Here is an 11881-nt window from a genome sequence, read left to right on the forward strand (position 1 = left end):
TTAAAAAACAACAATTAAATATTTATACAAAATTCATTGCTAAAACTAAAACACTGGTAACAACTGGTAAACCCCAACTATGGCCGTAAACAAAACTCCAGCCACCAGAAGTAGCTTTATCCAAATCCCTACACTGTTCCGGATAAAACTTCCTTACGGCATTTTTGCTCGTTTTGGCCACTATACAAATCTGATAGCTTTCCTGTTTCAAAGTGTCCTTCTTTATCGCACTGTCCAAATCAACTTCCAGGCCACGTTTAAAGTATGGTAACGTCGTCTGGAAAACAATATCCAGAGGATCGCGAAGGTTCCGAATGAACGCGCCCGTGTCCGCAACGTCGTCCTGTTTCATTACTCTCCACTTGACTTTCAGTTTGTTTTTCCTTTTTGACACTTCCCTAAAACGCAGATCCGGCAATACTTTAAAGTCTCCAGCCAACTCGTCCATGTTTTTGCTGGTTTTAACGTTGGAGAGGCAGTTGAGACGCTCCTCTGTCAGACTGATGAGTGATTTGCCTTCCAGGTAGGGTGGAGTTGAGCAGGTTACTTGTTGGTAAACTGGATCTAAGTCCAGTTGACTTGTTAGATGTCTTAAAAGTGGGCGGAGAAGACAGTCACAGTGAATTGGGTTATCTGTGAAATTATTTTTTACTCAAGTGAGTAGAAAGCTAATACTGACTAACGTACCTTGGTAAGATATTTTAAAGTCTTGATTGCCAATTACCATTTCTACTGCTTCTTGTGCGATTTTGTCTAATTGATTTTCTTTTAAATCTAGCACTTTTAGTTTTGTTAGGTTCTTAAAATTTTTCCAGGGTAGTTCAGTGAGTTCATTGCCTGCCAGGATGACCGTAGAAATATTTTCAGGTAATTTAAAAAAATCCAAGTCACTGGTCAAATCGTGCAATTTATTATAGCTCAGATCCAGTAGTTCTAAACGAGTCAAATTGCCAATCACACCTATAAATTCAGCATATAATAAAATCAACCCTTTTCCAATAAATTTCACTTAAAACGCAGTGAAACAAATTGTTAACGTTACATTAGACCGATTCGAGCAAAACCCACGAAACCGACGTAATCCCTTGGAAACGACCTCGGAATTTCATTTTCTTACCTTTCCGTATATCCGCGATGGCGTTATGGCTCATATTAAGTTTTTCCAATTTCCCCGTCCCAAAGGTCAAATCGTAGGTTATCACCGGAATAGAATTGTGGGACAGATCAATTTCTTTCAGCTTATACGGGACGTACGGATTGCTCGGGAACATTTTTCTCGTTATAAAGGTGATTTTGTTGTGGCTCAAATTCAACTGGAAATTTTATAATAAATTAATTTGCATAGAAAAATCGCAGTTTAATACAAAATTCCCACTAAAAAAATACATTAAATCAAAATATAAGTTGATTTTTTTCGGTGGGAGCCAGATTGTAAAAATTGGATTTTGCGGTCCCTCGGCAGCAATTTCCTTCCACAAATTGGAACGGTTATGGCTTTCTTAACCGAAAAATATGGCGCCGAGCTGCAAAGTATAAACTGGCAAACTTGAATCGTTAACATACCCGTTCTAGGGATAAACAGTCCTCAAAAACGCCATGCGTTTTGTTGTCTAGTTTTATCAGCCTGTTTTGGGACAAATCCAAGTCTGTTAGAGAAACCAAACCTAAAAAAAAATTGAAAATTAAAAAAGTTGTAAAAAGGTGAAGGGAATCGATGATTTATCTGCACAAAATGCAAAAAAAACTACTATGCATGTGATTGACGCATTTAAGTGTTATTTTAAATACACTTTCTTAGACATTTTTAAACAATTATTAATATTGTGAAGCATTACATTAGTGCTCAATTTGCACGCAAACTGAGCGTACCTTCGAGCAATTTGATTTCTATTGTAAACTCAATCTCTATCTCGGCAATAAGGCACTCGATCGGTAGCGTTCCTTTGTGATGTCCGAAATAGAGGACATTAGACTACGTTCCAAAATCTCTAATTAACTCCTTCGTAATCTCCTGTAGTATGTGTACCCAAGCGCAATTACTATTCGACTGATAAAATAACCTTCTGGCTTACAATACTAATTTGCTTTATAACTCGGTATTGAATTAGTTAAAGAGTAATAATATTATAAAGTCTGGAACACGGCTGATCCGGCAACGAGATTAGTCTAACATTACTGCACCAAGTGCCCTTACCTTGGAACGCCCCATTGGGGATGACGGTGATGTTATTGTTGTTCATTTTGAGGCGGATGAGCTGGAGGAGGCCCTCGAACGCTCTCGAACTCACGTTAGCGATATTGTTGTCCGAAATGTCGAGCTCGAACAAGACCGGCATTTTCCCGAAAGCATTCCTGTCCACTTTGGTTAATTCGTTGCCCTGGAATTATTCAATTGGAAATTTATCGTAAACTTTAATGAAATTGGACAAGTTTACCTGAAGGTATAAATATTGTATGGAAGTTAGTTCGTTTATTGACGCCCAGGGCGGTTGCGTGAGACCGTTGAAGCTCAAATTCAATCTGAAAATTTTCGCAAATAAGGTTTATGACACGAAGTTTTAAGAGTCGACAAAAAAAGAAAAATAATACTTTCAACCTGGAAAACGCAGAATATTTTACTATAAATTCAGTTTTTCTTCAATCCAAATACTACATACTAAACGAATTACGAGTCATAGATCCACTTTAGTCGACTTAAACAAGACATTTTCTGCAAAATACATTTTTTAAATGTAAACAGACCTTATACAGGTGTGGTAAATCCAAAACCGACCATAGGAAAACCGCGTAACAGACAGAGAAACGTACATTATTGAATGCGCGGGACTAAGACAGAAAACGAAAAAAATATCAAGTAGGCCATATTTTCAGCGCGCTGTTGCCAAACGCCAAGTATCACTCAAATACCGTCGACAAAATAACTTGGCGTTGGGCAACAGCGCGCTGAAAATATGGCCTACTTGATATTTTTTTCGTTTTCTGTCTTAGTCCCGCGCATGCAATAATGTACGTTTCTCTGTCCGTTACGCGGTTTTCCTATGGTCGGTTTTGGATTTACCACACCTGTATATCAAAAACTATGCGTCCTAAACTATAATTCGTTTGAAAATGAAAAAAAGTCAGAAATCCAATTGAAATGGGCAGATATTTTCGGGGGTAATATCCCTAGTGCATTTAATTTTTCCGGAAAAATTAGATGCACGAGGATTATTGGGTAAGATTATTTCTTGAGTTAAATAAACATTTTATTTTAATTAAAACAATAAGAACAATAATTAATAAGAACAATAACTTTCAAGCTAGAAAGGGTAACACTATTCTTTATGTTGCTGTGAGGAGTGTGAAATTTTTTCGATTTTTTTTTCCGGAAAAACTGCTGACAGCTATGTTGACAGTTATCAAGTGATTTTTCCACTTAAAATTTACATTTGTTATACTAATTCTTGATAGCGATTGGTCAAAATTGATAGGAAGGAAATAATCTGTGTAAACAGTTTTTTTGTCAAAACTAACTTTAAAGAGTTTAAAAGCTTACCTTTGTAGTGTTAATAGACCCGTAAAACTGCCTTGTACCAAGTTATCCCCTAAACGGTTGAAACTCAAGTCCAAACTTAAAAGGGAGTTCATTGAGGGCCAGAGTTTTGGTGGTATAGTTTCAAACTCGTTATAGGACAAGTCCAAGTGGGAGGTGGATATCGGTAAAATAAGCAACGTCGATAAACGATTGTGACTCAAATTCAGTTCCCTGGTGCTAGCCAACCTGCCAGTAATTAAAAAATGTTCCAGTTCAAAGTTGTTTAATTAAAATTTTCCGTTTGGCGTTCGACGCCAATAAATAAAATACACACAAAGTGCATATAATCAATCGGAATTTCATAAATTCGACTCCGAACAAGTTCCAATTTCGTTTCGGTAAAGCGAAAGCAATAAATTCATCATACCGGCAGCCCAAAATATCTGCTTTACCTAGTGAGCGCGCTCCTGGCAATATTTTCCAACTTGTTGTAACTCATATCCAGTTTTAAAAGGGTAGGCAGAGCCCCAAAAGTGCTGGGCTTAATGGACTCCAAAGAGTTATGACTGAGATCTAGAGTTCTTAGTGAGAATAGCGTTTGAAACACCGAATTAAAAATATCTGGAAATGATTTGCTAGAAAGGGTTGCTGGTGCTGTAATTTTTTACTTACCTGACAAATTGTTGTGCGACAGATCGATCGTGTGCAGCTCGTACAGTTTAGGAAACGTCTTTTTCGGAATAGAAGTGATCAAATTGTGGGACACGTTGAGGATTTTTAAACCTGTCATGTTGTGCAATGGAATCTGAGAAAAAGCAATAAATGTTATGTTGCGAACAAAGGTTTTAAGATGTTTTTTTTTTACGAGTCTAGGAGCGCAAACTTTAAAAACCGCTATACAAGTCCTTTTTATTAAACCGCAAATGTCTAAAGCAGCAAAATTAATTTCTTAATTGGAAACGATCTAGGAATGGTTGAAAACCTCTCTGCAGTATTTTTGCTAACTGTTTTTTACTGTTATGTATGTAATTTTGTTAAAATGAAATGAACATTAAAACTAATTTTGAGTAATCTCAGAAAAACTTATAACAAGGTAGGCTACTGGTAAAAATATCAGTAAACATCTTCCTGTTTTCGAGATATTTACCAAAATGATGGTCAAAAATTGGCTTTAATGTTGGAATCCGCTTTTGCATAAACGTTCCTCAAATGTTAAAAACTCTTCTTACTCTCAATCAATCTAATTTTCTAATAATTTTACATGTGAACCACTTTTGTTACCTGATCCAAACTAGTGAAAAAATTGTGGGAAAACTGTAACTCAGTGGCGTAGGTGGTTTCATCAAACGCATTCTTAGGCAATTCCTTCAACTGATTGAAAGACAAATCCAACTTGCTGATATTGGCGCAATTTTCAAAAGCCCCGCTCTCGATTTTGCCGATTTGATTCTTGGACAAATTGATGTTGGTCAAGTAAATATCTTTAAAAGCCAGTTTCTCCACTTCGGTGACTTGATTTTCGGACACGTCCAAATACTGCCAAATAAAGCAGTTTAGGTTTGTGCGTCACGGAATTGACAATCGGTCTTACCTCGATAAAATTGAGCTGGAAAAACATCTGATAATCGATCTTTTTAATAAAATTCCTGGCCAAATCGATGGTGCCGATGCGCTGCAACGAACCGAAAGTTCCACGTCCGACATCCGAAATTAAATTATTCGACAAGAAAAGCCGACGCAAAAATCTCATTCCCCTGAACGAAGTCGAATCCAACTTTTTTATTTCGTTAAACGACAAGTTCAATACTTTCAACACCGTATTCCTGGCGAAAGCCCCCCTAAAAAAAGTTTATCATGTTATGCCCAGTCACCACATAATTTATTCTTTTGCAAGGGATCAATTTGCCAGTTTTCATTCCGGTCAACCAAATCCACCTACAAAAATTGGACTTTCAATATTAAATTTAACAGGACAGGACCAATTCCGATAGAAATATATCAGCTGTAAACACGTCACCGAATTTACATTCGGCATTCGGAAATTCATTGTCCATTAATTATAATTGCACCGGATATTCGAATATTTGCCAGCAAAATATCAAAAGTTTTTCCGGTGCGCGTGTAAATGATTTCAAAGTTACTTTTATCAATAATAAACGTGCAATTTGTACTACTGGCACACCAAATTGGTTTTATCGAATATTCCATTTAGATTTAAATTATATGGATATGTTTCACTTTAATCGAAATTATTTTGAAACGCGGAAGCTTCTGACACATTCTAATCATTATTAGAACCTTCCGTTCGTTTGAGATGTGCATTAGAATGTTTTAGAGGCCTCTGACCAGTTTAAAATATCTGCTAGAGGCTTCTGGCACATTCTAAGCCTTATTGGAAGCTTAAGATGTGCATTATTAGAATGTTTCAGAGGCTTTTGACAAGTTTAAAAGAACATAGAAAATTTGGAAATTAAAATAGTGGTCATTGATGTAACCATGCCTTCTCCTCTCCTGATTATCCCAAATTAACCTGAAACACAGTTTTTGGGGAGAAACTAAGGAAGTTTCGAAAGAAAGACACTTTTGGTCCATCGAACCAAATTTCGTGCAATTTTCGTAAATTAAGCAGGAAAGTGCGAATCACGTGACCGAAGACGTTCTGGGTAATGTTGGATCACGTGACCAGAGACCCTGATTTTCCCAAATTAACCTGAAAAACAGTTTTTGGGAAGAAACTACGTAAATTCCTGAAGAAAGACACTTTTGGTCCATCGAACCAAATTTCGTGCAATTTTCGTAAATTAAGCAGGAAAGTGCGAATCACGTGACCGAAGACGTTCTGGGTAATGTTGGATCACGTGACCAGAGACCCTGATTATCCCAAATTAACCTGAAAAACAGTTTTTGGGAAGAAACTACGTAAATTCCTGAAGAAAGACACTTTTGGTCCATCGAACCAAATTTCGTGCAATTTTCGTAAATTAAGCAGGAAAGTGCGAATCACGTGACCGAAGACGTTCTGGGTAATGTTGGATCACGTGACCAGAGACCCTGATTATCCCAAATTAACCTGAAAAACAGTTTTTGGGAAGAAACTACGTAAATTCCTGAAGAAAGACACTTTTGGTCCATCGAACCAAATTTTCAGCAATTTTCGTAAATTAAGCAGGAAAGTGCGAATCACGTGACCGAAGACCTTTAAAACAAAGAGATTTTCATATTTAAGAGCTTTAATTATGCAGGGTGTTTAATAGTTGTGGTGACAAAAGCCTAGGAGAGATTGCTCTGCCAAAATAAAGCAAAAATTTTAACAGAACGTGTGTCAACAACTGCTTTGTTTTGCCCCTTTTTTTTTCAATATAAAAACTATTTTTGGAATATCAATATACAATTATTAGTGTCGAGTTTGGAAAACATGCCTTATAAAAAATTATAATTCTAATAATTAGGAATATTTTTCACTCACCTGGTAAGTTCTTTAAGATTATTATGTGATGCATTAAGCCAACCTAATTTGGTTAAATCAGCTAAATGACTAGAATCAATTTTCGGGATAATATTAAAGCTCAAATCCAAAACTTCCACGTCCCTGAGACCCTTAAATTGGTTCCGTTTTAACTCTTTCAATTGGTTTCCGTGGAGATCTAGAGTTTTCAATTTCCTAAAAATAACCTGTCGCAACTTAGTTTTAATGGACTCCATTCGCGTACCTCAAGGGCTGGAACGCTTCAATAGGGGGTGTACTCAAATTCCCGTTTACTATGTGAAGCCGTAACAGTTTGCCGTTTAGGGCGCTTTCAAAGAATGCGTCCTTCGGGATGTCAGTCAGATTGTGGCCGTCCAGATTCAGTATAGTAAGATTGCCCAGTATCTATGTAAAAAAAAAAATACTAAAATAAGCTATTAACAAATATATCCGACAGAAAAGGAAGTGAGTCTATTCATTGTGTTTACCCTTGGAAATTGCGTCTTTCACAAAGTCTCTCGAGATATGGGGAAGTTAAATTGTTATCTGAAACTGTTATATATGTAACGTCAGAGCCCAAGTTGGCCAGCGGCGTAGGGAACAAAATAATATTTAATCAAAACCCAAAGGGCTTAACAACTCAACTCCTAAAACAGCATCCATCAAATTCAATATCTGTTCCGGATCATTCAAATTTTACCCTCGATAAACCGTTTTATGTTTTTCCTTTTTATTTGCCCTTCTCGAATATAACGATATTAAAAATTTATCGAGATACGAAAAGTAATGGAGATTATTCCGTAATAAGGGTTTTCGATTTCCAGACTGTTCGAGAGTTTTACGGACGCGGTGTATTGAATCGAACTTTTCGCTGTATTTGAATAAGACTGCCGAAAAAAAAATACATTTCCTCTAGACTCCTGCCCTCCTAAAGCACCATTAAGCTTAAGGGCGAAGCGGTTATTTTAACTGGCTGACATTTTGTTTACTACCATTGCTCCCTTGTATGGCCCATACGTTGCGGGGACTGTTTATGTGCCCTATTAAAGCTGCGGCTCCAACCGACTACCCTAGCTTATTTGGATCCCCAAAAAATGTTAATTTTGGGGAATGTTTCGTAAATTACGCATTGAAGAAAGCGGAGCATCCAATAAGTTTTAAGTGCTTCTAATACAACAGGGAGGTTCATGGGTAAGATTTAGGTTATACATTGTAATGGTTTTGTTTAGAGCAGCGTATCTTAACTGTTAAATTTCTGCTAAGAGTTAACTAGAAGTTTGATTCACACTTAGACAGTCTGTTTGACACTTAGACAGTTTGTCTGACCAAGTTTAACTGTAGTGTGTAAAACTAACTCTAAAAATTACATTATAAAGTTAAAGATTACTTTTACAGGTTTCAGTTATACTGAGTCTAAACAGCGTTAACTACAAATTAAGGTTTGACTGTTTAAACTGACTCTTAAACAAACAGAATAATGAGTATCCTTCAGTTTTTACAATGAATGTCAATAAGGTTCATTTTACTTTCTCATCATTATTTGTTACAATAGTAAACCTTGTTAGGAAAGTGTACTGTTTCAAAGTGACTTCCTCCTTATTGGCATGACTTTTGTTAAATTTAACTGTCACTTTTAAGGTTCAGAAGCGTATTATTTTCGTTAACTACGATTTTAACGAAAATGTGTAAAATTTACTTTTGAACACTTTTGTAAGCTGAAAGAGTTCTTCAACAGTAGCTATTTATCTGGTAAGTGCGGAAAGTGGTACGTTTTACTTTGGACTTTTTGACTTAAAACCAATGTTATACGAAAATTAAAATCCGTATACAGGGTGGTCCAGTTTTAAGTGTCAATAATTCACCATTTGATAGCCAATCAAATAATAAGTTGACTTGCATTATGTCATTTTTCTGAAAAAGGTTTCCTAAGGAAGATACGGTCCTGCAAACTTCCATTTAAAAAATCGTTTTACAGTTTAAAACTGAACATCCAAGACTTGTGAAAGTCCAAATTTGTACTGAATAGTCTAAAAACTTTTTTACTACTAGGAATGGTCTTATGATTCGCTTTCTCAGACTGCCATCCTGGTTGAGTGTCTGAAACTGGCATTCAAGACCTAAAAAAAGTCCGGAAATCAAGACAAAGATTGTATTGTTCATGAAACTCATTTTTTACTACTAAAAATAATATAAAAGTTGACTTTTAATTCTAGAACTGACTTTACTAGGACTAAAGAGAGTCCAAAAGTATATTTTCAAGACTTTGTTGGTGTACAACTCAATTTTCTGGACTGGACAACAAGTCTAGAAGTAAATTAAATTTTCGGACAATTTTATTTCTAAAAATTAGTTCTCAAGACTATTATTGTAGCATTTGGTACCAAAATTTTTTACTTTTATTACTGAAGAAACTTGACTTTTGGAAATAGTCTTAAACTCGATTTTTCAGTCTTAAAAAGCACTAAAAACAGTCTGAATTTCTTAGAGATGCTACAATTTATTGCACCTATGAGTGTAGAAGTCAATTTAATAGTGAAAAAGCTTGAAATAACATTTTCAAGACTATGGTCAGTGGACACACTGGCTTTTAGGCCTGATAAGTCAAAAACTTTGTAAAGATAGTCTTGAAACTCGATTTAAGGCACTGAAAACAGCCTTAAAACACTAAAAACGATTCTAGTTTATTAAGAAATACCCGAATTTTTAGCACTGAGGTGTCTAGAAGTCGATTTAATAGTGACAAAGCTTGGAATGCCATTTTAAGTCTATGAAGAATGTAAAAAATGTTTTTTAAGTTTGCTATGTCAATAACTTGGTGAAGATAGTCTTGAAACTCGATTTTCCAATATAAAAGCAGTTTTGAAGCACTAAAAATAGTCCAGAATTCGAAGAAAATGAAAAGCAAAGTAAAAAGTACGAAAAGTTGGTTTTCAAGACCATTTTCATGAATTTAATGTCAATGTCTTGCATCTAAGACTATTTTCAAGACTAAAATATTAAAATTTGTCTTCAAATTATGAAAACTTACTTCAAATGCAAATTTTAAGCTTCTCATGTCACTTTTCATTAGTTCAGTTACATTTTGGGGTTCAAGTCAATTTTTAAGGTTTAAATGTATGAATTTGTAGTAACAAATTCTTGAAAAAGTAGTTTTTATGTCTACAAGTCAATTTTTAGTATTAGTCTTTCGATTTGCATGAAAACTGGTTACAAACACAACTTTTAAGCTTCTGAAATTTTTATCTTTTCTAATTCAATTTTCAAAACTAAAGTCGTTTAATTTGTCTGGAAACTATGAAAACTGGCTACAATAATATTTTTTAAACTTCTTAAGTGAATTTTCCGTTTCCAAGACAATTTTTAAGTTGGGTTGGGTTAGTTTTGGGTCTTTGACCGTAATAACGTGTAATAAAGTGCTTGTTCCAAAATTGATCAATATTGCTCCAACGGTCTGACAGTTATGACAAAAAAAAACGATTTTTTAAACAGAAATTTGAAGGACTCTATTTTCCTTAGGGAGCACTTTTTAGGAAAATGACATAATGAATGTCAACTTATTTTTTAATTGGCTATGGATTGGTAAATTATTGACATTTTAAATTTAGGCAAACATTTTACCCAGTATTGGACTGACTCCCGTTTCCTTTCAGTTTAAAAGCGTTCTGATTGCAATTTAATTAGCGAATCCATTTAAAGACCCTTGAATACTTTTTAACAAATGGCAGTCGATAAATTTCTGAAAGTCCAAAAACTTCCCCCTTTTAAGGTGTATGAGTTATTACTTCCAATAAGTGTCGGCGAAGAGATTTCGCTTGCCGCAGCTGAAAACACTCGAATCGTCGCCGAAGCAGGGCTCCCGCTTTATTTCATTGCAAAATGGAATAGCCGACATATCTCATCACGAAATTGGCTACAACTAGGCAAAGGGAGGGATATTTTTACCTTGAAAGCCTTGGAAGGAAACTCGAGCAAACTCGAATTAATAATGTGCAGCTCGTTCATGGTGTTGTTCACTCCCAAAAAGGCGAACTCATCAATTACCTCCAAAGGAGTCTGCTCAATCCGTAATAACCGGAGTTTCAGTTTGTACAATAGGCTGCCAAAAAGTCTCCCTGGAACAACGAACGTTTTTAATTAATTTAAATCAGGATTAATTGTATTAAGGCAGAACTTTGTTATCGAAAGAGTTAAATTTTGTTCGCAAGCGCATAATTACTTTCGCTATAAAGACCGAAGAAATTCGTTTAAACCGTCCATTATTAATATTAAAGTTTCAACTACTAAACGAGTATAATGAGACTTTGATATACTGTGATATTAGTTTACTTAAGCTCTGTGTCATCAGCTTGTCAAGATTCAGTTTATTATTGTACATCACAAAACTTTGCAATTTTCGTATATCAATTTCTACAACCAATAATTCGCTTAAATTAAAGCAAATCATAGCTGGTTTTCCTAAATCTTAGAAAAACTTGCACAACTTTGGTTTTCCTCAAAATCACCAAAATATATTTATTCTAATTAAGGTAAACCGAAACTTTCCTGATTGTGGTAATAATACTCAGTGTGACCAACGTACCGATATGGCAGCTTTTAATCGTCAAAGTTTCAATGGGCAATTCAAACGTCGCCAAGTTGTTTAAAGCCAAACTCATGCTAGCCAAGTTGGTATTGTTGCAACTAACTGATATTCCCTGGTCGGACTCTATATCGCACGTACAGGGATGGAACAGTAATTTTTCTTTGGGGCATCTGTACAACGGTCCCGGTGGAATATATTCCCCATGTAATAAATGACAAAAAGTTAGCAGCAATACAGCGGTGGAGAATTGCAGTAGCCTCGGATTAGTCATGTTTTGGTATCTGCAATAAAATACTGGTTTTTATTGAGTGATTTGGAA

At 35.5% G+C, this 11881-nt stretch overlaps 1 protein-coding gene across 3 annotated transcripts in view; it reads right to left on the minus strand.

The window, feature by feature from the left end:
• conv (insulin like growth factor binding protein acid labile subunit convoluted) overlaps window positions 1-11881 on the minus strand; it is a 13690-nt gene continuing 1809 nt past the window's right edge. For all 3 annotated transcript variants that reach the window (XM_081973656.1, XM_081973655.1, XM_081973654.1), the window contains 15 exons: window positions 11560-11843; window positions 10923-11092; window positions 7225-7385; window positions 6981-7175; window positions 5106-5352; window positions 4796-5050; window positions 4187-4319; window positions 3967-4135; window positions 3536-3760; window positions 2436-2520; window positions 2195-2378; window positions 1564-1664; window positions 1118-1313; window positions 688-960; window positions 1-633 (listed from right to left, as the gene is read on the minus strand). In XM_081973656.1, the coding sequence (XP_081829782.1) occupies window positions 23-633; window positions 688-960; window positions 1118-1313; window positions 1564-1664; window positions 2195-2378; window positions 2436-2520; window positions 3536-3760; window positions 3967-4135; window positions 4187-4319; window positions 4796-5050; window positions 5106-5352; window positions 6981-7175; window positions 7225-7385; window positions 10923-11092; window positions 11560-11833 (3279 nt within the window). In that variant the 5' untranslated portion in view covers window positions 11834-11843 and the 3' untranslated portion in view covers window positions 1-22. The remainder of the gene's footprint in view (window positions 634-687; window positions 961-1117; window positions 1314-1563; window positions 1665-2194; window positions 2379-2435; window positions 2521-3535; window positions 3761-3966; window positions 4136-4186; window positions 4320-4795; window positions 5051-5105; window positions 5353-6980; window positions 7176-7224; window positions 7386-10922; window positions 11093-11559; window positions 11844-11881) is intronic.

This window comes from Ips typographus, linkage group LG2, assembly GCF_016097725.1.
Source record: "Ips typographus isolate SLU linkage group LG2, UJ_Ityp_2.0, whole genome shotgun sequence".
Classification (NCBI taxonomy): domain Eukaryota; kingdom Metazoa; phylum Arthropoda; class Insecta; order Coleoptera; family Curculionidae; genus Ips; species Ips typographus.